The 20,978-nt window shown below is 43.9% G+C and overlaps 1 protein-coding gene and 1 long non-coding RNA gene across 7 annotated transcripts in view; one reads left to right on the top strand and one right to left on the bottom strand.

The window, feature by feature from the left end:
* Nucleotides 1-20,978, top strand: part of P2RX7 (purinergic receptor P2X 7) — a 49,735-nt gene that overhangs the window by 10,795 nt on the left and 17,962 nt on the right. For all 6 annotated transcript variants that reach the window (XM_077747910.1, XM_077747908.1, XM_077747906.1 and 3 more), the window contains exons 3-8: nt 9,797-9,965; nt 11,141-11,209; nt 12,243-12,315; nt 13,578-13,674; nt 16,180-16,260; nt 16,896-17,025. In XM_077747910.1, the coding sequence (XP_077604036.1) occupies nt 9,797-9,965; nt 11,141-11,209; nt 12,243-12,315; nt 13,578-13,674; nt 16,180-16,260; nt 16,896-17,025 (619 nt within the window). The remainder of the gene's footprint in view (nt 1-9,796; nt 9,966-11,140; nt 11,210-12,242; nt 12,316-13,577; nt 13,675-16,179; nt 16,261-16,895; nt 17,026-20,978) is intronic.
* Nucleotides 828-16,601, bottom strand: LOC144218084 (uncharacterized). The gene is made up of 3 exons (XR_013331049.1): nt 16,510-16,601; nt 1,430-1,526; nt 828-998 (listed from the first exon to the last, which is right to left on the bottom strand). It is a non-coding gene; the product is annotated as an uncharacterized LOC144218084 (long non-coding RNA).

The following is a 20,978-nucleotide window of genomic DNA, read 5'->3' as shown; positions in this document are numbered from 1 at the left end:
TGGGCAAAGCGGGGATACATTTTGGAGGCAGAACTGACAGATTTGCTAGGAGGTAGAAGATGACTCTGGGTTCCCTGGTGGCTGATGACACCTTGTACTGACAAGAGGAAGCTCGAGAAGACAAGCTTGCCGACCAAGCATTGTTAATGATGTTGAGCTAGCAAACTACTACTACTATCTATTGGCATCCCTCCGTCAATGTCTAAACTAAAACATTAAAAAAGCTAGAAGCACACAGTCTATAAGAAAAAAAAAATGTTCCTTTCAAATGAATACATTTAGCTTTATGAAGACCCTGCCTCATTGTCCTGGTTTTCTCATTTCACCCTGGAAGCCGAGGCCTCTCTGTGGACCAGCTGTCCCGTACCCACGGGCTTCTGGGGACCACCACTCCAGCCCAGCCTCCCACCCAGGGCAAGCATCTCCCAGCCCTCCTGGGTTTTTAGTACAGTGCTAAAAAAAGAAAGCACCTAAATATACGGATTATTCACAGAGCTGCATGAGTCAGGTGGCTGACATGCAAGATGCCAAGAAGAGGAGGCAAAGGTGGGCCTGGAGAAGCCAGCAAGGATCATGTTATGAACAGCCTTGAACTGCATCCTGAGGATACTGAGAAAGTATGAAGAGTCTTTCCCCACCCTGCCACCAACATTTCATTATGAAAAATTTCAGCCTTATAGGATTGCCTTTTCTAGACTGTATTTCTTCTCAAACTCAGGAGAATGGATTCTGTGTAGAACCAGATACCCTGCCCAATATAGTACTAACACCTCCTTATTACAGAAGAAGAAACAATGACCCAGAAAGGTTAAGTAACTTACACACGATCATGTAGCTGCCAAGTGGTAGAGGTAAGATCGAACCCAAGTTTCTCACTCCAGAGTCCAAGCTTTTATGAAGTAATGTAGAGAATGGAGGAGACAGGAGCACAAATGGAGGCAGGGAGACCCATCAGGAGGCTACTGGGCAATCCAGGTGAGAGCAGATGGTGACCGGGACTGAGGAGATGACAAGGGGTAGAGGAGAGAAATATATGAATAACATTAGAAGGATAAAACAACAGGACTTGACAATTGAATGGTTGAGAGGTAATGAGGGAAAGGATATTAAGGAATATTTCTGGATTGGGCAACTGATGGGTGGTGGGAGAAATTGGGATAGAAAATGCTGGTGGGGGGTGGGGAAGCCCACTTGGGATGGAAGATGAGTTCAGAATTGGAGGCATAGTGTTTGACATATCTATGGGTCTTACAAATGTAGACGCTTAGTGGGTAGATAGATGTGTGAATTTGGAACTAGAGATGGAGATCTATGTATCACCAGCACATAGATGGTAACTAGAACCATGGAAGTAGCTACAACTGACCAGTAAGAGAAGATGTAAATGAGAAGCAAGGGGGCTTAGAACAGACCCCTGAAGAATGCTAACCTTTAAATGATGGGGAGCACAAAAGCCCCCAAAGGATTCTCAGAAGGGGTGGCCATGGAGATCCAAAGAAAGTCAGGAGAAGGTGCATTCCAGGAAGCTAAAGGAAGAAGGGGACAGAGGTGTTACATGTCATTGGTGTCAAATGCTGTCGAGAGTTTTAGGAGATCAGATCTGGAGTATGTCTATCAGATTTAGGAAGGCTGACGTTGCTGTTTACTTGGCAAGAGAGGCTTTAGAGAAGTGGTGGAGCGGGAGCCAGACTGGAGTGGGTGGGGGAGTGAATGGAGATGCGGAAATGGATGTGGTGACTCACTCTTTCAAGAGACTTGGCTACAAAGGAGAAGAAAGGCATCAAGTGGTGGTGGGAGAAGAATAGGGGGTCAAGAGAGGACTTATTTTTAAAATGGGAATTGATGTTGAATCAGATGGAGAGGAGATGGAGAAAGGGCGATGATGAGATAAATGAAAATCATCATCACCGTCATCATCACTGTCACCAACTAGCAACCACAAAGAAAGCTTGTTCTTTTCTGGGACGAACTGTTAGACATTTCTTCCTTGCTTTGAGTCCAAATCAGTCTCCCTGGAATTTTTGCCGTTAGAGTTCTGTGACCCCGGTGGTAGTTGGCACTCTTCAAATGGCTGCACCCTGCTATTATATTTTTCCTTTACTTTGAAGTAATGATGCCAATCTCTCTGGCCATGTGCCTTCCACACGGTACCCAGATACTTTACCATCTCAGCCAACCCCACACAATCACACTCGTTTTGTCAAGGCCCTCTTAAAAGTGGCCCATGCACTCTTGCTTTGCTGGTGGAAGCACGAGATGGTTCAACTTTTTGTAGTTTGGCAAAATGAGTTGAAATATAAAATGCATTCATCCTTTAACCCAGAAATTTATCTTAAGGTGTGAAATTTATCCTTGGTGTGAAAAGATTCTTTTGCAAATACGTGCCTCGCAACGTGAGAGAGGAAGGTAGAGCGGCAACAAAGCAGACTGAGCCTCAGTGGTGAAAGACTGAATGCTTACCCTTCCAAGATCAAGAACGAGACAAGGATGCCTGTTTTCACTGCTGCTATTCAACATTGCACTGGAAGTCCTAGCCAGAACAGTTAGGCAAGAAAAAGAAATAAAAGGCATCCAAATTGGAAAGGAAGAAGTAAAATCACACTCAGATAATATGATCCTATATATCAAGAATCCAAAAGAAATCACAAAAAGCTATTAGAGTTAATAAACCAATTCAATAAAGTTTCGAGGTACAAGATCAACACGTAAAAATCAGTTGAGTTTCTATACACCAGCAAGGAGAAACTCAAAAAGAAAATTAAGAAGATAATTGCACTTATAATAGCATCCAAAAGAGCATAAGCTGTGGGGCTAGGGTTGCTACAATGTGTCTTAGTCTGTTGGGGCCACTATAACCACAGATGGAGTGGCTTATAAAGGACAGAAACTTACTTCTCATGGTTCTCGGGCCTGGGAATTCTAAAATGAAGGTGCCAGCAAATATGGTGTCTGGTGAGAAGGCATTTCCTGGTTCATAGACAGCCATCATTTTGCCATGCCTTTATATGGTGAAGGAGTTTCTGGAAACTTGTTTTTTATAAAAAAATTTTTAATGTTTATTTTTTTTGAGACAGACAGAGCATGAGCAGGGGAGAGAGACATAGAATCCGAAACAGGCTCCAGGCTCTGAGCTGAGCTATCAGCACAGAGCCCTACGCAGGGCTCGAACTCACAAACCGCTAGCTAGATCATGACCGGAGCTGAAGTCTGCTGCTTAACCAACTGAGCCACCCAAGCACCCCTTGAAACTCTTTTATAAGGGCATTAATCCCTTCAACTTTCATGACCTAATTACTTCCCAAAGGCCTCACCTCCTAATGCCATCACATTAGGGATTAGGTTTCAACATTTGACTTTTATGGGCAAGGGGAGGGGAGGCTCACAACCATTCAGGCTATTGCACTATGTGAACTTAGGCTCACTTACCTGTTCTGCAGTTTGCAAGGTGGGGGCAGTTCTAGTACCTTCCTTACAGGGTTGTTTCGAGGGAGGTGAGGATTGAAAGTGTTAATACATATTATTCACATATGCTTAAAAGAATGCTTGGCCCATAGTAAGAACTCTATCAGGGTTACCAAAAAACCAAAAATTTGCAATTGGAAAACTGAAAAAAAACTCTCAGTTATATACTAACCAGAGACTGGGGGCAAATTATCACAACTCACTTAGGTTGAACTACATGGAATTGCTGATATTCTACTCCTTCAGTCTACAAAATAAACAGTTTTCATATGTTCCAATTTAAACACCAGAATGTTCTATAACCATTAAAAGTGATTCCATATCATAGGTCTCTCTCTACCATACATTTATCACTACTGTTGTAGAAGGATTTAATAATAGGGGCGCCTGGGTGGCTCAGTCTGTTAAGCATCTGATCTTGATCTCTTGATCTTGGCTCAGGTCATGATCTCATGGTTTGTGAGTTCCAGCCCCATGTTGGGCTCTGCGCTGTCAGCGGATTCTCTCTCCCTCTCTCTCTACCCCTTCTCACTCTCTTTCTCTCTGTCTCTCAAAAATAAATAAATAAATTTTGGGGCGCCTGGGTGGCTCAGTCAGTTGAGAATCTGACTTGGCTCAGGTCATGATCTCGTGGTTCGTGAGTTTGAGCCCCACACGGGGCTCACTGCTGTCAGCCTGCCAGCAGAGTCCACTTCAGATCCTCTGTCCATCTCTCTCTGCCCTTCCCCTGCTTGCACTGTCTCAAAAAATAAATTATTTTTTAAAAAAAGATTTAATACATTATTAAGTAAAGATAGCAAGTTCCACGGAGCATGCAAAGTGTGGTCATGTTTGTGAGCCAAGGTGTGGGAAGAAAGGAATCCCTGAAAGATACTCTCACTTTCAATAGCAATAACCCTTGGGAGGGAGAATGTTGGGAGAGTTTCATATTCTTTGTGCCGTTCTGTGAAATGTACATTTTCACAACAACTTAAAGTGGTTTTCTTGAAAAATGTGGCTCACAAAACCTGAACACAGAGCTGCTATCACTTGCTGCCTAATGAGGCCACGGGTCACTTTACCACCACCCCAAGGGTACAATATTCTGCTTTTCTCACCAAAGCTTAAGACAATACAGGTTGTTTGTTTTGTCTTCTTCTGGATGATATAACACAATGTTGGCTCATATGGGCTTAGGGTTATCTAACATTTTGGGGCCTCTAAGATAAACTTCTGCCAGTCTGGGTGGTCTATGGTTTGTACTGGCATAACTGAGTTTTTAGTTCAAGATCAGGATTTTACATGTATCCATTCTTTTTCCTCTAATTGATAAACATTAACTAGTAGGTTAAGATTTACTCTGTTCTCTGTGTAGTTGAATGTGTAGAAAGTATTGTGTTCTGGTGTAGGAGTTCTTTGGATGAGAGAGAGAGCATTTGGGAAGCATGAAAGGAAATGTTGGCTGATGGAGAAGAAATGCAATAGTCAAAGGGAATTAGGAGTGAAGACGAAGTCTTGGTCAAGCTGCGGGTAACAAGGAACTGAAACCCCTTCACTCCAGCTCAAAGAAGGATCAGGTAGGGTGGAAGTGGCGGTGGCTCTTGTGAAGCCATCTATATTGTGGTCCATTGAATAACAGCCTGCAAAAGATTTCCACATCCCAGTCTCTGGGACCTGTGAATCTGTTACCTTATCTGGCAGAAGGAACTTTTCAGGTGTGATAGAGGTCAAGGCCTTGAGATGGGGAGATTATCCTTGACTATCTGAGTGGCTTCGATGTGATCACAAGAGTACTCAAAAGAGGAGAGCAAGAGGCTCAAAGTGAGAAAAGGAGACCTGACAACAAGAGCTGAGATTGGAGTGACATGGCTACGAGCCGAGGAATGCCAAGGCAGCTTCTGGAAGCTGGAAGAGCTGAAAGAGACTCTCTCGTGGAGCCTCCAGAGGAGACAGCCCTATGACACCTTGATTTTAGCCCCATAAGGCCAATTTTAGGCATCTGATCCCCAGAACTAAGAGAATAAATTTGTATTGTTTTAAGACACTAAGCTGTGATAATTTGTTACAGCAGCAACGGCAACGGGAAGCTAAAGCGATCAGTACTCTACTTGCCTTGGGGGGTGGAGGCTCTCTGCTTTCTTCTCAGTGTATCTCTTGCGGTCCTTGGTCCCTTGCTTACCTCCCCCCACCGCTGAGTGGGCCAAGGATGGAAATAATAAGATTCTTCTCTTGGGGTTTTAAATACAAGAAGCAGAGACACAGAGGACATAGTGCCCAGGGCCCACAGTTTCTTTAGAGGCCTAGAAAATGTCTGTTGGCCTTGGGGTAGGTGTCAGTTAACCGGCTTTGAGGGCAGTTCACTTTCAAATCCCATCCTTTGGCTCAGTGAGCCCAAGCGCAGTGAGGGAGAGCCAGGCTTTGCTGAGAGGCCCTTGCAACCTGCGGCCCTCTGAGGACTCTCTCACCATGCCGGCCTGGGCCAGGGCCGCCTGAGGTGCCGGTATGAGAAAGTCCTTCATAATCAGAGCGTGTGTGTCCTTTCTGTAGTGGGCACCTTGGTCTACACCTGGTGAGTCAGTGCTGTGTCTAAGCTTCCGGTTCCACAGCTGAGCCATCCTCTGTCCTCCCCTCCTCTCTACCCCTCCACAGGACCCTCTGCGGCCAGACCTGCCCTACCAGTGGGTGCCCAGCCCCTCACATTAGTCCCCTTCCACCTCCCAAGACTCCTCAGCTTTCTGCCCCACAGTCTCTTTCTCTGTCCGACCAGGCACCACCAAAACCCAGCCCTTTTCTGCCAGTGTGCTAGAAGGTCCGGTGAGTCTGCCGTCTCCAACATGCACAGAATTGCAGCTTCTTTGAGATGGAAGTTCACAAGGATCAAGGAGCCAGGAAGCCCTCCCTTTGTTCAGGGACTACACCTATGGCCAGAGGTGACGTTGTTTGTCTGAGTCATTAGGGATGGTCGTTAGGGCAAGATACCGCCCACTCTTTCTTTTCCTCTTTTTTCCTTTGCTGCAGCTCTGAAGCATTTTAACTCTTAAACTGGTATGTTTGCAATCATATAAAGACAAGTCTTCTGACTTATGAAAAGGTTGGATTCCATTACAGCTTGATCGCTACTATGTTGTGCATTCTGGAATGAATATGACAGATTCGAATTGAGCTTCCAAATGGTGGCCCAAATGGACCCAGTGTTACACTGGGAGAATTTTGCCATATCCTACATGGAACACCACACTGACCATATACATGCTGTGATGCTAGGCTGAGATACATTGTTGAACAAGTATTATCTTTGTCTGTGGAGTTGTATAGAATAGCCCTTTCTCATCCATGCTGATTGGACCTCAAATCTGGATCCCTAGCCCCAAAGTCCTTCTTGATGAGTGTTTTTTAAATGAATGGTATATAAATACTAAAACATTGAGAATAATTTAATAAACACCCATGTACTACCATTCAGCTTAAGAAATAAAACATTACTGGGGCATCTGGGTGGCTCAAGTCAGTTGAGCACCCGACTCTCGATTTCAGCTCAGGTCATGATCTCATGTTTCATGAGTTCCAGTCCTGTGTCGGGCTCTGCAATGACTGTTGTGGAGCCTGCTTGGGATTCTCTCTCTCTCCCTTTCTGTCTGCCTCTCCTGCGCGTGCTCCCTCTTTGTCTCTCTCTAAATAAATAAATAAGAACTTTTTTTAAAATTATAAAAAAAGAAATAAAATATTACTAATCCAGTTTTAGCTCCCTGTAAACCCAGCCTGGATCCCATACTCCTTCCTCTCCCCTTATAAACACCATCCTGAACTTGGTGTTTGTCATTCTATGTTTTTATAGTTCTACAACATTTGTGTATATCTACAAAAATTTTTTACTGGGGGTGAGATTCATATAACATAAAATACCCATTTTAGGCTGATCAAGCCAGTAGCATTTAATAATACACCATGTTATGTTTCCATAACCTAGGTTCCAAACATTTTCACTGCTCCAGAAGAAAACCACATGCATTTGAAGTCACCCCCGCTCCCAACCCCCTTGGACCCATCAATCTAGTCTCTGTGTCTATGGATTTATCTATTCTGGATTATCTCATATAAATGGAATCATACATATGTGACCTTTTGTATCTACCTTCTTTTATGCAGCATGTTTTCAAAGTTCCTCCACAGGTTAGCATGTCTCAGTGCTTCATTCCTTTTTTTTTTTTTTTTTTTTTTGAGAGGGAGGTAGTGCATACACAATCACAGAAGGGACAGAGGGAGAAGGAGAGAGAGAATCTTAAGCAGGCTCCATTCCCAGTGCAGAGCCAAATGCAAAACTCAATCTCATGACAATGAGATCATGACCTGAGCAGAAATCAAGAGTTGGATACTTAACCAACTGAGCCACCCAGGTGCCCCTCATTCCTTTTTACTGCTGAATAGTACTTCACTATTTGGGCAGACTGCATTCTGTTTATCCATTCATCTACTGATGAACATATGGGCTATTTCCATCTTTTGGCTATTATGAACAGCCCTGCTGTGGGCATGCATAGACAGGCATGAGGGTAAAATGTGGTTTTAGATTTCTTTAAATTTTGTATTCATACTGTGGCATGTTTTGTTTTCTCAACATTACATTATTTACATATTGAAATGAGTAGCTCTCCATCCATTCTCACTATAACATCCTATTGTATGAATCCAACAATTCATTTACCCATTACATGTTTAGGGACATTTAGGATATTTCGTTTTCCCTCTTACAAATGATGCTATCATAAACAGTCTTGTACGTAACTCTTTGGGCACCCGTACGAGAGTTTCTCTAGCGAGTGTACCAAAGAGTAGAATTGCTGGGTCCTAGGAGATGCACTTCTTCAAATGTACTACATAGTGCCAAATGTTAGCTGTCTTTTCAATAGCCTCTCAGGGTTCTCAACCCTGGCTTTGCATTAGAATCACCCAGAAAACCTTTAAAATATATGTAAGTACCTGGATAATCCCCCCAGACCTACTGAAGCAGAATTTCCAGGGATGGAATGGGTAAGCTGCAATTTTGAAAGCTCTTTGCGGATTATACTACATGGTCCAGGCTAGGAATAGCTGGGACCAAGTCGTGGCCCACTCTTGTCTTGGTTTTCTAAGGTTAGCTCACAGAAGACAGCCACTGGCTTACACTTCCTAAATCATTTGGATATTAGGCACTGGCCAGAGGGAAGAGACCAAATAAATACATGCTGAATGAATAAACAAAGCATTTAAAATAAAGTCGGAATTATTCAGGGCAGTGGGAGACAGGGAAAACAAAGTGATGGAATTTACCATTTTTAATTTTTTTTTTTTTTTTGAAAGACAGAGAGAGGGAGAAGGGGAGAGAAAGAATCGGAAGCAGACTCCACATCCAGTGCAGAGGCTGACATGGGGCTCAGTCTCACAACTGTAAGATCATTACCTGAGCCTCAATCAAGAGTCGGATGCTCAACCGACAGCCACACAGGCGCCCCTACCATTCTTGTTGATTCCACTTTCTCCCTCTCTCCCTCCCACTTATAATAATTTAGATTCATATTCTAAAGAAGGGATTAACAGCTAATGAACTGACCAAAGGCAGGAAACCAGAGTCAGAGCCACATCATGCATGAACAAGTATAGAATATGATTAAGAGGTCTGGCTCTGGGCTAGAAGGTAGACCAGTTGAGGACCACAGTTCTGCCATTGATGGTCTGTGTTATCTTGGGCAAGTTCCTTTACTTCTCTGAGCCCATTCTCTAATTCACAAAAGGGATGATTATAGTAACTATCTCCTATCACTGTGAAATTAAACAGATGATGCATGTGGAGCACTTGGCATGTACTAATTGCTCAACAAAGGGCGGCTACTATCGTCAATATTATTTATAAACCAGGTGGGTGTTTCTGGAAAACAGGTGGCTGGCCTGCTGGGTACTTCCTTAGGTGTTGATGTGTTGCTTCACCCCAGGACAAAGCAAGTGGACCAATCTGGAGCTGGACTTTGGTATTTATGAAGCTGTCCTATAAGTTAGAGTCTGTATTAGGCAATATTAGAGGTTGACATCAGGGGCAACAGTTTCCAGGCAGGGAGTGCTCAGTGTGCACTCGGCATATGATGCTGAGGAATTTGCACGTGTGTCTCATTTCATCCTTACAACAACCCCTGAAGTAGGTGTGACTATCCTTCCCACTTTACAGATAAGGAAAAGGAGTCACAGAGAAGGCAAGCAGCTTGCCCAAAGTCACCCAGCAAAGCTAGGATTTGAATGGAGGCAGTCTTCAGAACCTGTACCCCAAACCCCTGCACTGTGCCTCCCTTGAGAAAAGCACTGATGCTTTTCTGTGTCTGCCACTTAGCTTTGCTTTGGTGAGTGACAAGCGGTACCAACGGAAAGAGCCTCTTATCAGTTCTGTGCACACCAAGGTAAAAGGGATAGCAGAGGTGAAAGAGGAGATTCTGGAGAACGGGATGAAGAAGGTGGTGTCAAGTGTCTTTGACACCGCGGATTACACCTTCCCCTTGCAGGTGAGTACTTGCCAGCCATCCTCCCCCGCACCCTCACCCAGGACTCCTCCCTGGGCGCTGTCCCCAGGGCCTTGCCTCCCTCCCCTGGGACTCAGAGCCTCCGCCCCAGAAAAACGCTGGCCCTATTTTAAAAAGCTCTGTGAAAATCCCAACTGAGAAAACCTAAAAATTGCAAAATTGGGTCAGATCCAGCAGCTCAAAGACGATTCTTTGCTTTATCAAGTCCTACAGGGTTTCTCAGAATAGCAGCATGTCCTGGTGGTGCATTTAAAGCACGATTTGATTCACTCACACTTGATTTATGCACAGTTTTTTGGAAGCAGGGCCATCAAATCAGCAAGGTCTGTCTAGATTCAGAAGGACAAAGAACTTCCTGCCCGGATGGGACTGGCTCCTTTATGTGATTCGTGTGGTGTTTTTATCAACCAAAAGGTCTCCAGGAAAACATTTTCTCAAATACGTTTTTGCACAAAAGGAGGATATAGATGACAAAGAAAGGAAGGGTGTGCATCACAGGGAAAGATTATGTGACTGTCTATATCCGCAAGAAGAGAAAATAAAAGCAGAGCAGTCAAAAAGGAGAAATCAATGTAGAAATGAGAAAACCAAAGAACAGAGGGCGGAAGGGGTACTGGAGGCACAAAAAGGCACTTTTGCAGTCTCTGGGAGCTGGGGTGCTCTGCAAAACCATGAAACCTAGGCCACTGTCTGCCTGTTTCTAACAGTGGGTCAGTAAGATCTCCAGCTATTCCCCAGGTTGCGGGATGCTGTGTGCCCTATAATTAAAATCCTGGATAATCTGAACAGCATTCTGATGAAGCCAGCACTACACCCCTCCCTCCACATGCCAGGTTCTCTCAAGTTTCGATTTAATGGGATTTTACTGAGTCCAAAAAAGGACATGGCTGCTTTTGAGGCTGGGACAGAAAATGAATACTGGGTCGGTTTGAATGTCCCTTGGCTTTCCCTTGGCTGGGTGGGCTGTCTCATCCAGCTTTGATATTAAGCCCTCGAGCGAGCAGCTCAGTCCACATTGCTCCCAGACCTGATTTCCAGAGTGTGGTTTAGAGAAAGTGGAAGGTTCACCCCCGGGCACTGGGCAGGCTAGATTATTCCGAGTAAGTAGTTTTGCCCTCCAAGGCCTGGCATTTGCCTACTCCCTCCTTTCTCTGCAGGTAAACTCCTTCTTTGTGATGACAAACTTTATCAAGACAGAAGGCCAACAGCAGGGGTTATGTCCCGAGGTAAGGAGGGGACTGGAGTGGTTGGCAGTTTTAGGGGACACGGGTCAGAGGAAGATAACGAGCTGCCCTGCCGATGCTATTACATCCCTCTCCCCACTCTGCCCCGCTAAGGTCAGGCTCTGGTTCCCCTAAGACTGGTCATTAAATTTCCTTCCCAGAAAAGGGGAAGTCAAATGTGCATAAACCAGTTATCTCATTTCTTTTCCTTCTGTCCTGGGCCCGAGACAGTGCTGACCTCATTTTCTGAGGCCAGAGGAAAGTGCTGGCTGGCACCCCTTCCCATTTCCTGCTGAGCCTTCGTGCTTGCTGCTTGGCCCAGTTCTGCAGCCACAGAGCTGCTTGGATCGGGCCCAGGACAGAAGGAAAAGAAATGAGATGACTGGTTTATGCACATTTGACTTCCCCTTCCCCCCACCCCAAGGGCCTTCCCTGAAAGTGGCACCCTGGCTGCATCTACTTTTTAGATGTTTGTTTATTTTTATGTTTTGTTGACATATAACTCATATACCATAAAGTCCACCATTTTAAAGTGTAGAAATGAGTGGTTTTTAGTATTTTCACAATGTTGTATAGCTGTATCACTACCTAATTCTGGAACATTTTCAGAATTTCCCCCAAAAAGAAGTCCTGAACCCATCAGCTGTCACACCCCATTCCCCACCCCCCTCAGCCTTTGCCAACTACTGATCTACTTTCTGTCTTGGCAGATTTGTCTGTTCTGGGTATTTCATATCCCTAAGATCATACAGGATGTGGCCTTTTGTGTCTGGTTTCTTTCACTGAGCGTCATGTTTTTGAGGTTCATCCATGTTGTAGCAGGTGTTAGTTTTCCTTCCTTTTTATGGCTGAGTCCTATTCCATCATATGAATACACTACACTGTTATTTGTCTATGTATCAGCTCATGAATACTTGGGTTGTTTCTATTTTTTGGCTGCTGTGAACACTCGTGTATACATTTTTGGTGTGGACACCTGCTTTCTGTATCTTAGGGACCCGCGTTGCTTACTCCCCACTACTCTTTCTCCCTGTAGTTTCCCACCCGCAGGACACTTTGTTCCTCTGACTTGGGCTGTAAAAAGGGACGAGTGGACCCACAGAGCAAAGGTATGTTCTGTTTCTTCTCTGGGATCCTGGAGGTGTGAGGTCTGGTATCTTGGTGACATTCACAAATGCCCTAAAGTTCAAATCTTTAGACTCTGGCTCTCAGATGCCTTCTTCCACCCTCACCAGGCCCTGGGGGAGCCTGTTTTTCTGCCCCATGCCTCTGCTCTGTTCCCAGAGAACTGGCTACTGACTAGGAACATGATCTAATTCCCCAGGGAGGGCAGCTCTTGAAAACCTCCAGAATTAGCATCTTCAGGGTTCTCATTGACAGGGAAATTGAATGGCCCACAGTACCCTCCGTGTATGCTGGACTTTCCCCTTTGAATTCCCCTGGAGGTTGAGGAATATGAATTGTACCCTCAGGGCACCTGGGGACGGTACCACTATTAACCTTCAGAATTTCTATATCTCTTATTTGAACTTAAAGAGACACATGACAATTAAAAAATGACCATAGGGGGGAAAAAAGAACCACCAGTGGTTATAACATACACACATACTCAATAAAAGGCCTATGGATGTCACATTCTGTTCCTTGAGATATGTGTGTGTGTTTGAGTTGGTATAGAGATCATTCAAACCTTACTTACTATTTAACTTTCTCCTCAAAAATCTGCAAGTTGGGGCGCCTGAGTGGCTCAATCGGTTAAGCATCTGACTTTGGCTCAGGTCATGATCTCACAGTTCGTGGATTCGAGCCCCACATCGGGCTCTGTGCTGACAGATCAGAGCCTGTTTCGGATTCTGTGTCTCCCTCTCTCTGACACTCCCCTGCTCATGCTGTCTCTCTCTGACTATCAAAAAAAAAAAAATCTGCGAGTGGCTCTGAGGCTCCAGGAAGATGTGCCATGTTCATTCTGTGGCTTATGCACATCCCTGGTCCAGACTATACACCCCTAAGTGACCCAGATGCCCACTTAGAAGCCAAGTTCTAGTTGTTTATACCAGGCAAGAGAACACACCCTGCTTGGCTCCTCTCTCAGAATCTTTCCTGGCAAAGAAACCAAAAGAGCCAACAGCTATCCACGGTCTCTCTGTGTTCTCTCCCAATCTTTTTTTAAAAAAGCTTATCGTCCAATGCATTCTTTGCTTGGGTTGCCTTATGTAAGTTTGTGGTTCAAATGAGGTTTTGTGGAAATTGAAACTGCTTGGGTTGAAAAGCACAAATAAATAGTCTCTTGCTTGGGTTGAGCTCATGATGTGCCTATGGTTTTCACACTTGTGCTTCTTTGGCCCTCTGACCACCCCCCAACCCCCACTAGGGATCCAGACCGGAAGGTGTGTAGATTATAAAGAGAAGCTGAAGACCTGTGAAGTCTCTGCCTGGTGTCCCATTGAGGCAGCGGAAGAGCCCCCCCGGTGAGCTGTGCAAGGTTGGGACAGATGCGGTGGCCCTGACCAGTGAACAGATTTAAAGTCCTGAAAAGTCTTGGGTCCTACTGACTTGGTGACCCTCTGTCCCAGGCACACCAGTGATCTCTGTGGGGGCCACGCTAATTGTTAAAATACCGCAATAATTCTGTACTGGCTGGTAAACAACTACTACCCTGAGCACACTTGGATGCCCCCTAACTCCTGGCTGAGCGCCCCCGGAGCCCTCCTCCAGCTCTGCCGCAGACCTCATTCTGATTGGTCAGTGTCCATACTGATTAAGGATGCAAGGTGGCAAGAAGGGAGGGAGGAAAGGAAAATGGAAGAAAGGGGAAAGGTAGGGGAGGGTAAGGAGGGCAAAAGAGGCAGAGAAGGAGAGAAGAGAAGTTTTCTTAGATTAAGTGGTCACAGTGGCACACACATTTGTTGATCCCCTGTACTGATTCTTCTCTTTAACACACAAGGTCAGGCCCAGAAGGCAGAACTTGATGTTAAATCTCAGAAACCACAGGGATTGGTGCATTGCAGCAGAATAGAGAAACCTGGATTCAAATTTGACTCTAACACTTCCTTGTTGTGTGACCTTGAGCAAGGGGCTTAACCACTCTTAGCATCAGTTTCCTTATTTGTAAAATGAGGCTAATAGTTGCCCCTACCTCACGGGACTGTTATGAGAATTAAATGAGATGACACTTGTACAGCAATTGCAAAGTGAGCCCCATGCCCAGCTTATAGGAAGTGCTCAACAATGCGTGCGTAGACACACATACTATTTATCTTACATGTAACTATGCACAAGAGACTCTGCTAAAAAATACAAGCAGATATGGAGCAGGTCCCAAGCCTCTTGCAATCTAATCAAAGAGGTAAGACATGTATACACAGAGCTATAATTCAAGATAGAAAGTTAAGAGTGTCATAAGAGAAATGAAGGGCTTTGATTCTTGAAGTTTCAAGATTGTGTAGTCTTCTTATTCTTAGAATGTTGCCCAGAAAGCAATGGGATTTAAGATGTTCTAAAAGTAAATGGTCTAGCATACAGTAGGCTTTTGTTGTAAATAAGATTTTTTTATGCAAATATCAGAAATACAACTTAAACTGGCTTTAGGAAAAAAGAAAATATTATTTTCTTATTCTTATAAATGAAGAGTCAAAATTATTAGCTTCAGGAAAGACTTGGTCCAGGCTCCAAATTAAAATTATATTATTCTCTCTCTTTCATTCTGTCTCTTCCCACCCTCATTGCACCCCCACCCTCCAGTTATTCTTTCTTCCATTTTGGCCTTCCTCACACTATGGCCCAGTGCAAACTCCAGGTTTACACTGTCTTTACTACTAGCAATCCTAAAGAAAATGAGGGTTTTTTTTCCTCTTTTTCCAGTATTTCCTACAAAAGCCCTAGAATGTTTTCATTGGCCTAAGCTTTCATTTAACCAGCTCTGGGTCACTTGCCCACCCTGGGAACTCTAAGGATGGGTGGGAGATGGATTTATCCTCACCCAACCTTCTGAGCTGAGAGTGAGAAAGAACTGGCTTTCCCAAAAGGAGAAAACAGAAGTACTTCTAACAGAGGGGGAATGGATGTTGGAAAGGCAACAACTGGTGTTCTCTATAGTTATATCCTTTTTATTTTGGAATAAAAGTAGATCATTCTTGGTGCCCCCTTCTAAATATGTCCATCCTTTCCCGGTGCCACTCCCATCATATACACCTGCCCCCCACCCAGGCATGCCAAGCAATAAAGTACCAGTTGTATCTCTTTATTCACAGGCAGTTCTCTCCATCTCTAACAGACTGTCAACTCCACGAGGACAAAAACTTTGACTGTCTTGTTCATCACTATATTCCCAATGCCCAGCCCTATGCCCAGCAGAGTGANGCTACAGTCTAGGATTTGGGCTCCTCTAACTCATGGAGAATTTATGCTAGTCAGAGCCTCTAGAGAATGACTGATGGAGTCAACTCTATATGTATGGCTCTGTGCTAAAGGCAGGGGATGCCAAGACTAAAAAAAAATCATTGTCCTAGCCCAGCAGGAACTCCAAGCCTCTTGGGAAAGATACAAACAGGGGTGTGCTGGAGCTGGCCTACACCAGCTCTGAGCCCCTTATGCTCATCCCTTCCCAACTCCAAGTTCAGTGACACTGGCTAGTAGCTTGAGAACAGTGATGGTGGGAGTGCTTATACTACAGTCATCAGTAAATGCTATGTATCAGAGCTCCCCCGCACCCTCTGGAGACTTGGTTGTTAAACATTTACCAGCACACCACTGCACATACTTAAACATATAATTACATCAGAGTGTGAGAAGGGTTACAGTAAATGCCATGAGGTCTCAAGAAGAGAGAGATTCTTCCTCTTTTTTAGATTTTTAGGAAAGTTTTGCCCACTAGACTACATTTTTCTTCACTCATTGCAATGACCCGAGCCAGAAACCAGAAGCCTGTGGTCCCATTGGCCCACTGATCCCCACCTGGCATCTCTCTCTCTCAGGCCTGCGCTCTTGAACAGTGCGGAGAACTTCACAGTGCTCATCAAAAATAACATCGACTTCCCTGGCCACAACTACACCACGTAAGTGCCCAGAATGTGGGACTGTGTTAGCTATCTACTGCTGTGTAACGGATTATGCCAAAACTTAGAAGCTTAATAACCAACATTTATTACCTCACACTGTTTCTGTGGGTAAGGAATGTGGGAATGACTTCGCTGAGTGTTTCTAACTCAGGGTCCCTCAGATGGCGGTCAGGGTATCTGTCAATGGGGCCTAAGTTCATCTCTGGGCTTGACCGGGACAGAGAATCCTCTCCCAAGTGCACTCACCTGGATGTCAGCAGGGAGCTCAGTTCATCACCATAGGGACCTCTCCCTAGTGCCTGAGTGTCCTTAGGAATGGTGTCTGGCTTCCCCCAAAGCAAGTGACCCAAGAGGGACAGAGAGCAAGCCAGACAGACAGTAAACAAGATGGGAGCCTTTTATGACTTCATCTTGGAAGTGACACACCATCGCTTATGCCATATGCTATTGGTCACACAGACCAACCGCACACAGTGTGGGAGGGGTCTAGGCAAGGGTGTGAACCCCAGGGGCTGAGGCTCCTGGGGCTTCTCATGGAAACCAGCTACCAGTTGGCTCACTCCTATGAGAGAGACGGGTCTCCGTTTCCAGTAGCCACGTTTGTTGCTTTGCTTGCTTCTCATTGTGTGCAGGAGAAACATCTTGCCGGGTGTAAACATCACTTGTACTTTTCACAAGACTCAGAATCCACAGTGTCCCATCTTCCGACTAGGAGATATCTTCCAAGAAGTAGGAGATAATTTTTCAGATGCGGCAATTCAGGTTGGTGACATCTTTGTACAGTGAGTCGGGAATGGAAGATGTCAAATGCCAAGAGGCTGGGCCCCTGGGTCTTAATTATTAGACTCCCTTTACTGAGCATTTAGTAAATCTCTGCACACCCTGCATTACCTCATCAAATCACGCAACAAACCTTCGGGGAGATCCCTGGTGTCATAGTTTCCTGTGGCTGCTGTAACAAACTATCACAGTCTTGGCTTACAACAACACTCTTTTTCTCTCCTTCTACACTTCTGGAGGTCGGAAGTCCAAAGTTAGTTTCACTGGACCAAAACCAAGGTATCAGCAGGGTCATGCTCCCTCCAGAGGCTCTACAGGAGAATCCATTTCCCTGCCTTTCCACCTTCCAGAGCTACAGTCCTCACATTTCTTGGCTCGTGGCCCCTTCTCCCAGCTTTGAAGCCAGCTGCATGGCGTCTTGTTTCAGCGGTCCCACTAGACTTCCTATTCTGTGTCAAATCTCCCTCAGCCTCCCTCTTATAAAGATACTGATTTTTTTAGAACATTTATAAAAGGAAATATGTAGGGCTCATCTGGATAATCAAGATAATCTCCCCATCTCAAGAACCCTAATTTAATCACAGCCTCTTTTGCCCTATAAGATAATATATCCAAAGATTCTGAGGATTAGAACCTGGGATTGGAATACCTTTGGTAATGATTCAGACTACCACACTTGAATTAGTCAGGATTCTTCCAGTTGCATGTTATAGACATCCAACCCAAATGATGTAAGCAAAGAATAAATTAAAAAACCTGTGTGGCAAAAAGAAACCAAACAATTGTCTTAAGAAACAACAACAAAAAACCCATATTAACGCATATAAAAGACACTAGGGGAAAAGGACCTTCTAGTACAGCTAAGAAATTTTCCTACCTCGGAAGTTTTCTTCTGCTCTTCCTCTCTGGAAATGTCTTGCCCCAGACACACCATTAGCTGTCTCCCTCACCTTCTTCCAGTATGTGCTCAAATGTAGGTTCAGTGAAGCTTTCCCTTACCACTTCACTTAAAATGACAATTTCTAAAATAAATAAATAAATAAATAAAAATAAAAATAAAATGACAATTTCTAGGGGCACCTGTGTGGCTCAGTCAGTTACGTGTCTGACTTCAGCTCTGGTCACAGTCTCACAGTTCGTGAGCTAGAGCCCCACGTCGGGGTCTGTGCTGAGAGCTCAGAGCTTGGAGCCTGTTTCCGATTCTCTGTTTCCCTCTCTCTCTGCCCCTCCCCCGCTCATGCTCTGTCTGTCTCTTTCTCTTTCTCAAAAAATAAATACACATTAAAAAATTTTTATGACAATTTCTATCCCTATCCAGCATTATCTCACATACTATATAATTTACATATCCATTTGTCTGTTTTCCCTGACTAGAATGTAAGTTCCATGAAGGCAGGTATCTTTGGCTTTTTTTGTTAATTTTTGATAATGCTTAGCATAACAGATACTCAATAAATATTTGTTGACTGAATGAGGTGTATGATAGCAGTAGACATGGCTGCATCCAGGAACTCAGATGAGGTCTTTAGGAATCTGACTCCTCATCTCTTTGCTGTTTCCTTACTGATGAGGTCATTCTCAGGCAGATTTCCCTCATGTCAAGACAAAGCCACCAGAGCCTTTAGAACTGCACTGTCTGATATGGTAGCCACTAGTCAAATGAAGCTATTTAAACTTAAATTAATTGGAATGAAATATTTATTTCCTCTGTCATGTTAGCCACATTTCAAGCACCCAGTAGCCACACACAGCCAGTGGTGACTTTATTGCACAGCATGACTATAGAGTATTTTCATCACTGCAGAATATTCTGTTGGACAATGTTGCTCTGGACTGCCACACTCTCTAGCTAGTGGTCCCAACCAATAGAGGGCCTCTTTTTTTTATGGTTCTGGCAAAATGTCTCAGAGAGGGCTCTGATTGGTCAGTCTTGAGCCACACGCCTATTCCTGAACCAGTCACCAGGTCCAGAGGGATGCCCAGTCCTGACTGGCCAGGCTGAGATCATGTTCCCATTCCTGGAGATGGGAGAGGGGACAGTCCCATCCAAACCACTCAGTTGGGAGAGACATTTCCCAAAGAAAATTTCAGGGATTTTTACCAGGAGAACTGGATGCTCAGTGACAGAAACATCAGATATTCACAATAATATGTACAGTGTTTGGCTTAGTGCCAATAAGTGATAATTGTCAAAATTCTATATTATTTACCCTTTCTCCAAGTCAGAGGCTGCTTGTTACTTATCTTATTATCCCTAGCATCTAGCATACTGTCTTAAAATACCATATTTCATCAATTCAAAGACATATTTTTTCACATTTTAATATTTCTGAACTCAGGAAATACTTTAGATTCATGGAATTTCACAGTTTAATTGATAACATTTGTTATGTTCCTTCTCAGAGGAACATAAAAAGAAAATTATGCATCTGATAAGCAATGGTATCTAAGATTCGGTGAAATAGGATAGTCAGTGCTCAAAACATGTTTGTAGAAAGAAAGAAGTACCAAGTAGAGGTAAAATATTAAGAGATTCCTTAGAAGTTCAGAGAAGAGAAAGGTTACCTTGAATTGAGGAGGATGGGGTGGCTGAATGGATAAGGAAGGATGTACATTGGGTCTTAGAGGATGATGAGGATTTAGTTAGAGAGGTGGGTGGGAAAAATATTTCAATGGGAGAAAAGGACAAGGGCCAAGACTTAGAAGTTCAAAGTATAGTGGGGAGAGGGGAGATGGGCATGGAGGAGGGCACTTGTGGGGATGAGCGCTGGGTGTTATATGGAAACCAATTTGACAATAAACTATTAAAAAATAAAATAAAACCTACTTTAACTAAAAATGTGAAAAAAAAAGAAGTTCAAAGTGTACCCAGCAATTCCACTTATAAGTAGACACCCAAGAGAAAGGACATCATCTGTCCACAGAAAAGCATAAGTGTTCATAGCAGCACTAGTCATGTCTATCAAAAGATAAATGGATAAACCAGAGGTAGTCTGTCCATACAAAGAAATATTCTTCCACCACAAAAAGGAATGAAGGACTGACATAGGCTACAAATATGGATGAACTTTAAAAATAGTACACTAAGTGAAAGAAGCCAGACACAAAAGATCACATATTATATGAGTTCATTCATATGAAAGTTCAGAATAAGGAAGTCTAGAGGGACAGAAAGTAAATTAGTGGTTTCTTAGGGTTGAGAGAGGGGAGTAAGGGGTGTTGACTAGAAGTTCAGGGGTTTCTTTTGGAGGCAATGAAATTTGGAAAATTTATTATGGTGATGGTCACACATATATGTGAACGTACCAAAAAAAAGTTGAATTACACACTTTAAATGCCCAAACTGTATGTGAACTGTATCTCAATAAATCTGTTTTAAAAAAAAAAGAAAAGAAAGAAAAGAAAATTGGGGCACCTGGGTGGCTTAGTCAGTTAAGCGTCTGACTTCAGCTCAGGTCATGATCTTGCAGTTCGTGAGTTCAAGCCCTGCGTCGAGCTCTGTGCTGACAGCTCAGAGCCTGGACCCTGCTTTGGATTCTGTGTCTCCCTCTCTCTGCTTCTCCCCTGGATTCTGTGTCTCCCTCTCTCTGCTTCTCCCCTGTTCACACACACTCTCTCTCTCTTTCTCAAAAATAAACATTTAAAAATTTTTTTAAGAAGAACTAAAAATTCCAAGTTTTTTAAGGGAAAAGTGTAGACAGTTTGTGATAAGAGCTTTTACTAGGGGGGTGTTGGGAGGTAAAGCAGAAAAGGCATGTGATGGGCACCCGGAATTCCAGTATAACAAGCTTCAACTTCATCTTTAATGGGGGTGAAGGGGGTATTCAAGGCATTTGATTATGGGAGAGATTCACTGAAAGCTGTATTTTAGGAAAAGAAATCTAACAGCATGTCCCAAATGGGAAGAATAGTGGGGAGAGGCATTTGCAGCCACA

The sequence above is a fragment of the Crocuta crocuta genome, unplaced genomic scaffold (genome assembly GCF_008692635.1).
Source record: "Crocuta crocuta isolate KB4526 unplaced genomic scaffold, BGI_CrCroc_1.0 scaffold29, whole genome shotgun sequence".
Taxonomy (NCBI): domain Eukaryota; kingdom Metazoa; phylum Chordata; class Mammalia; order Carnivora; family Hyaenidae; genus Crocuta; species Crocuta crocuta.
This window is presented reverse-complemented; position numbering and strand designations above follow the sequence as displayed.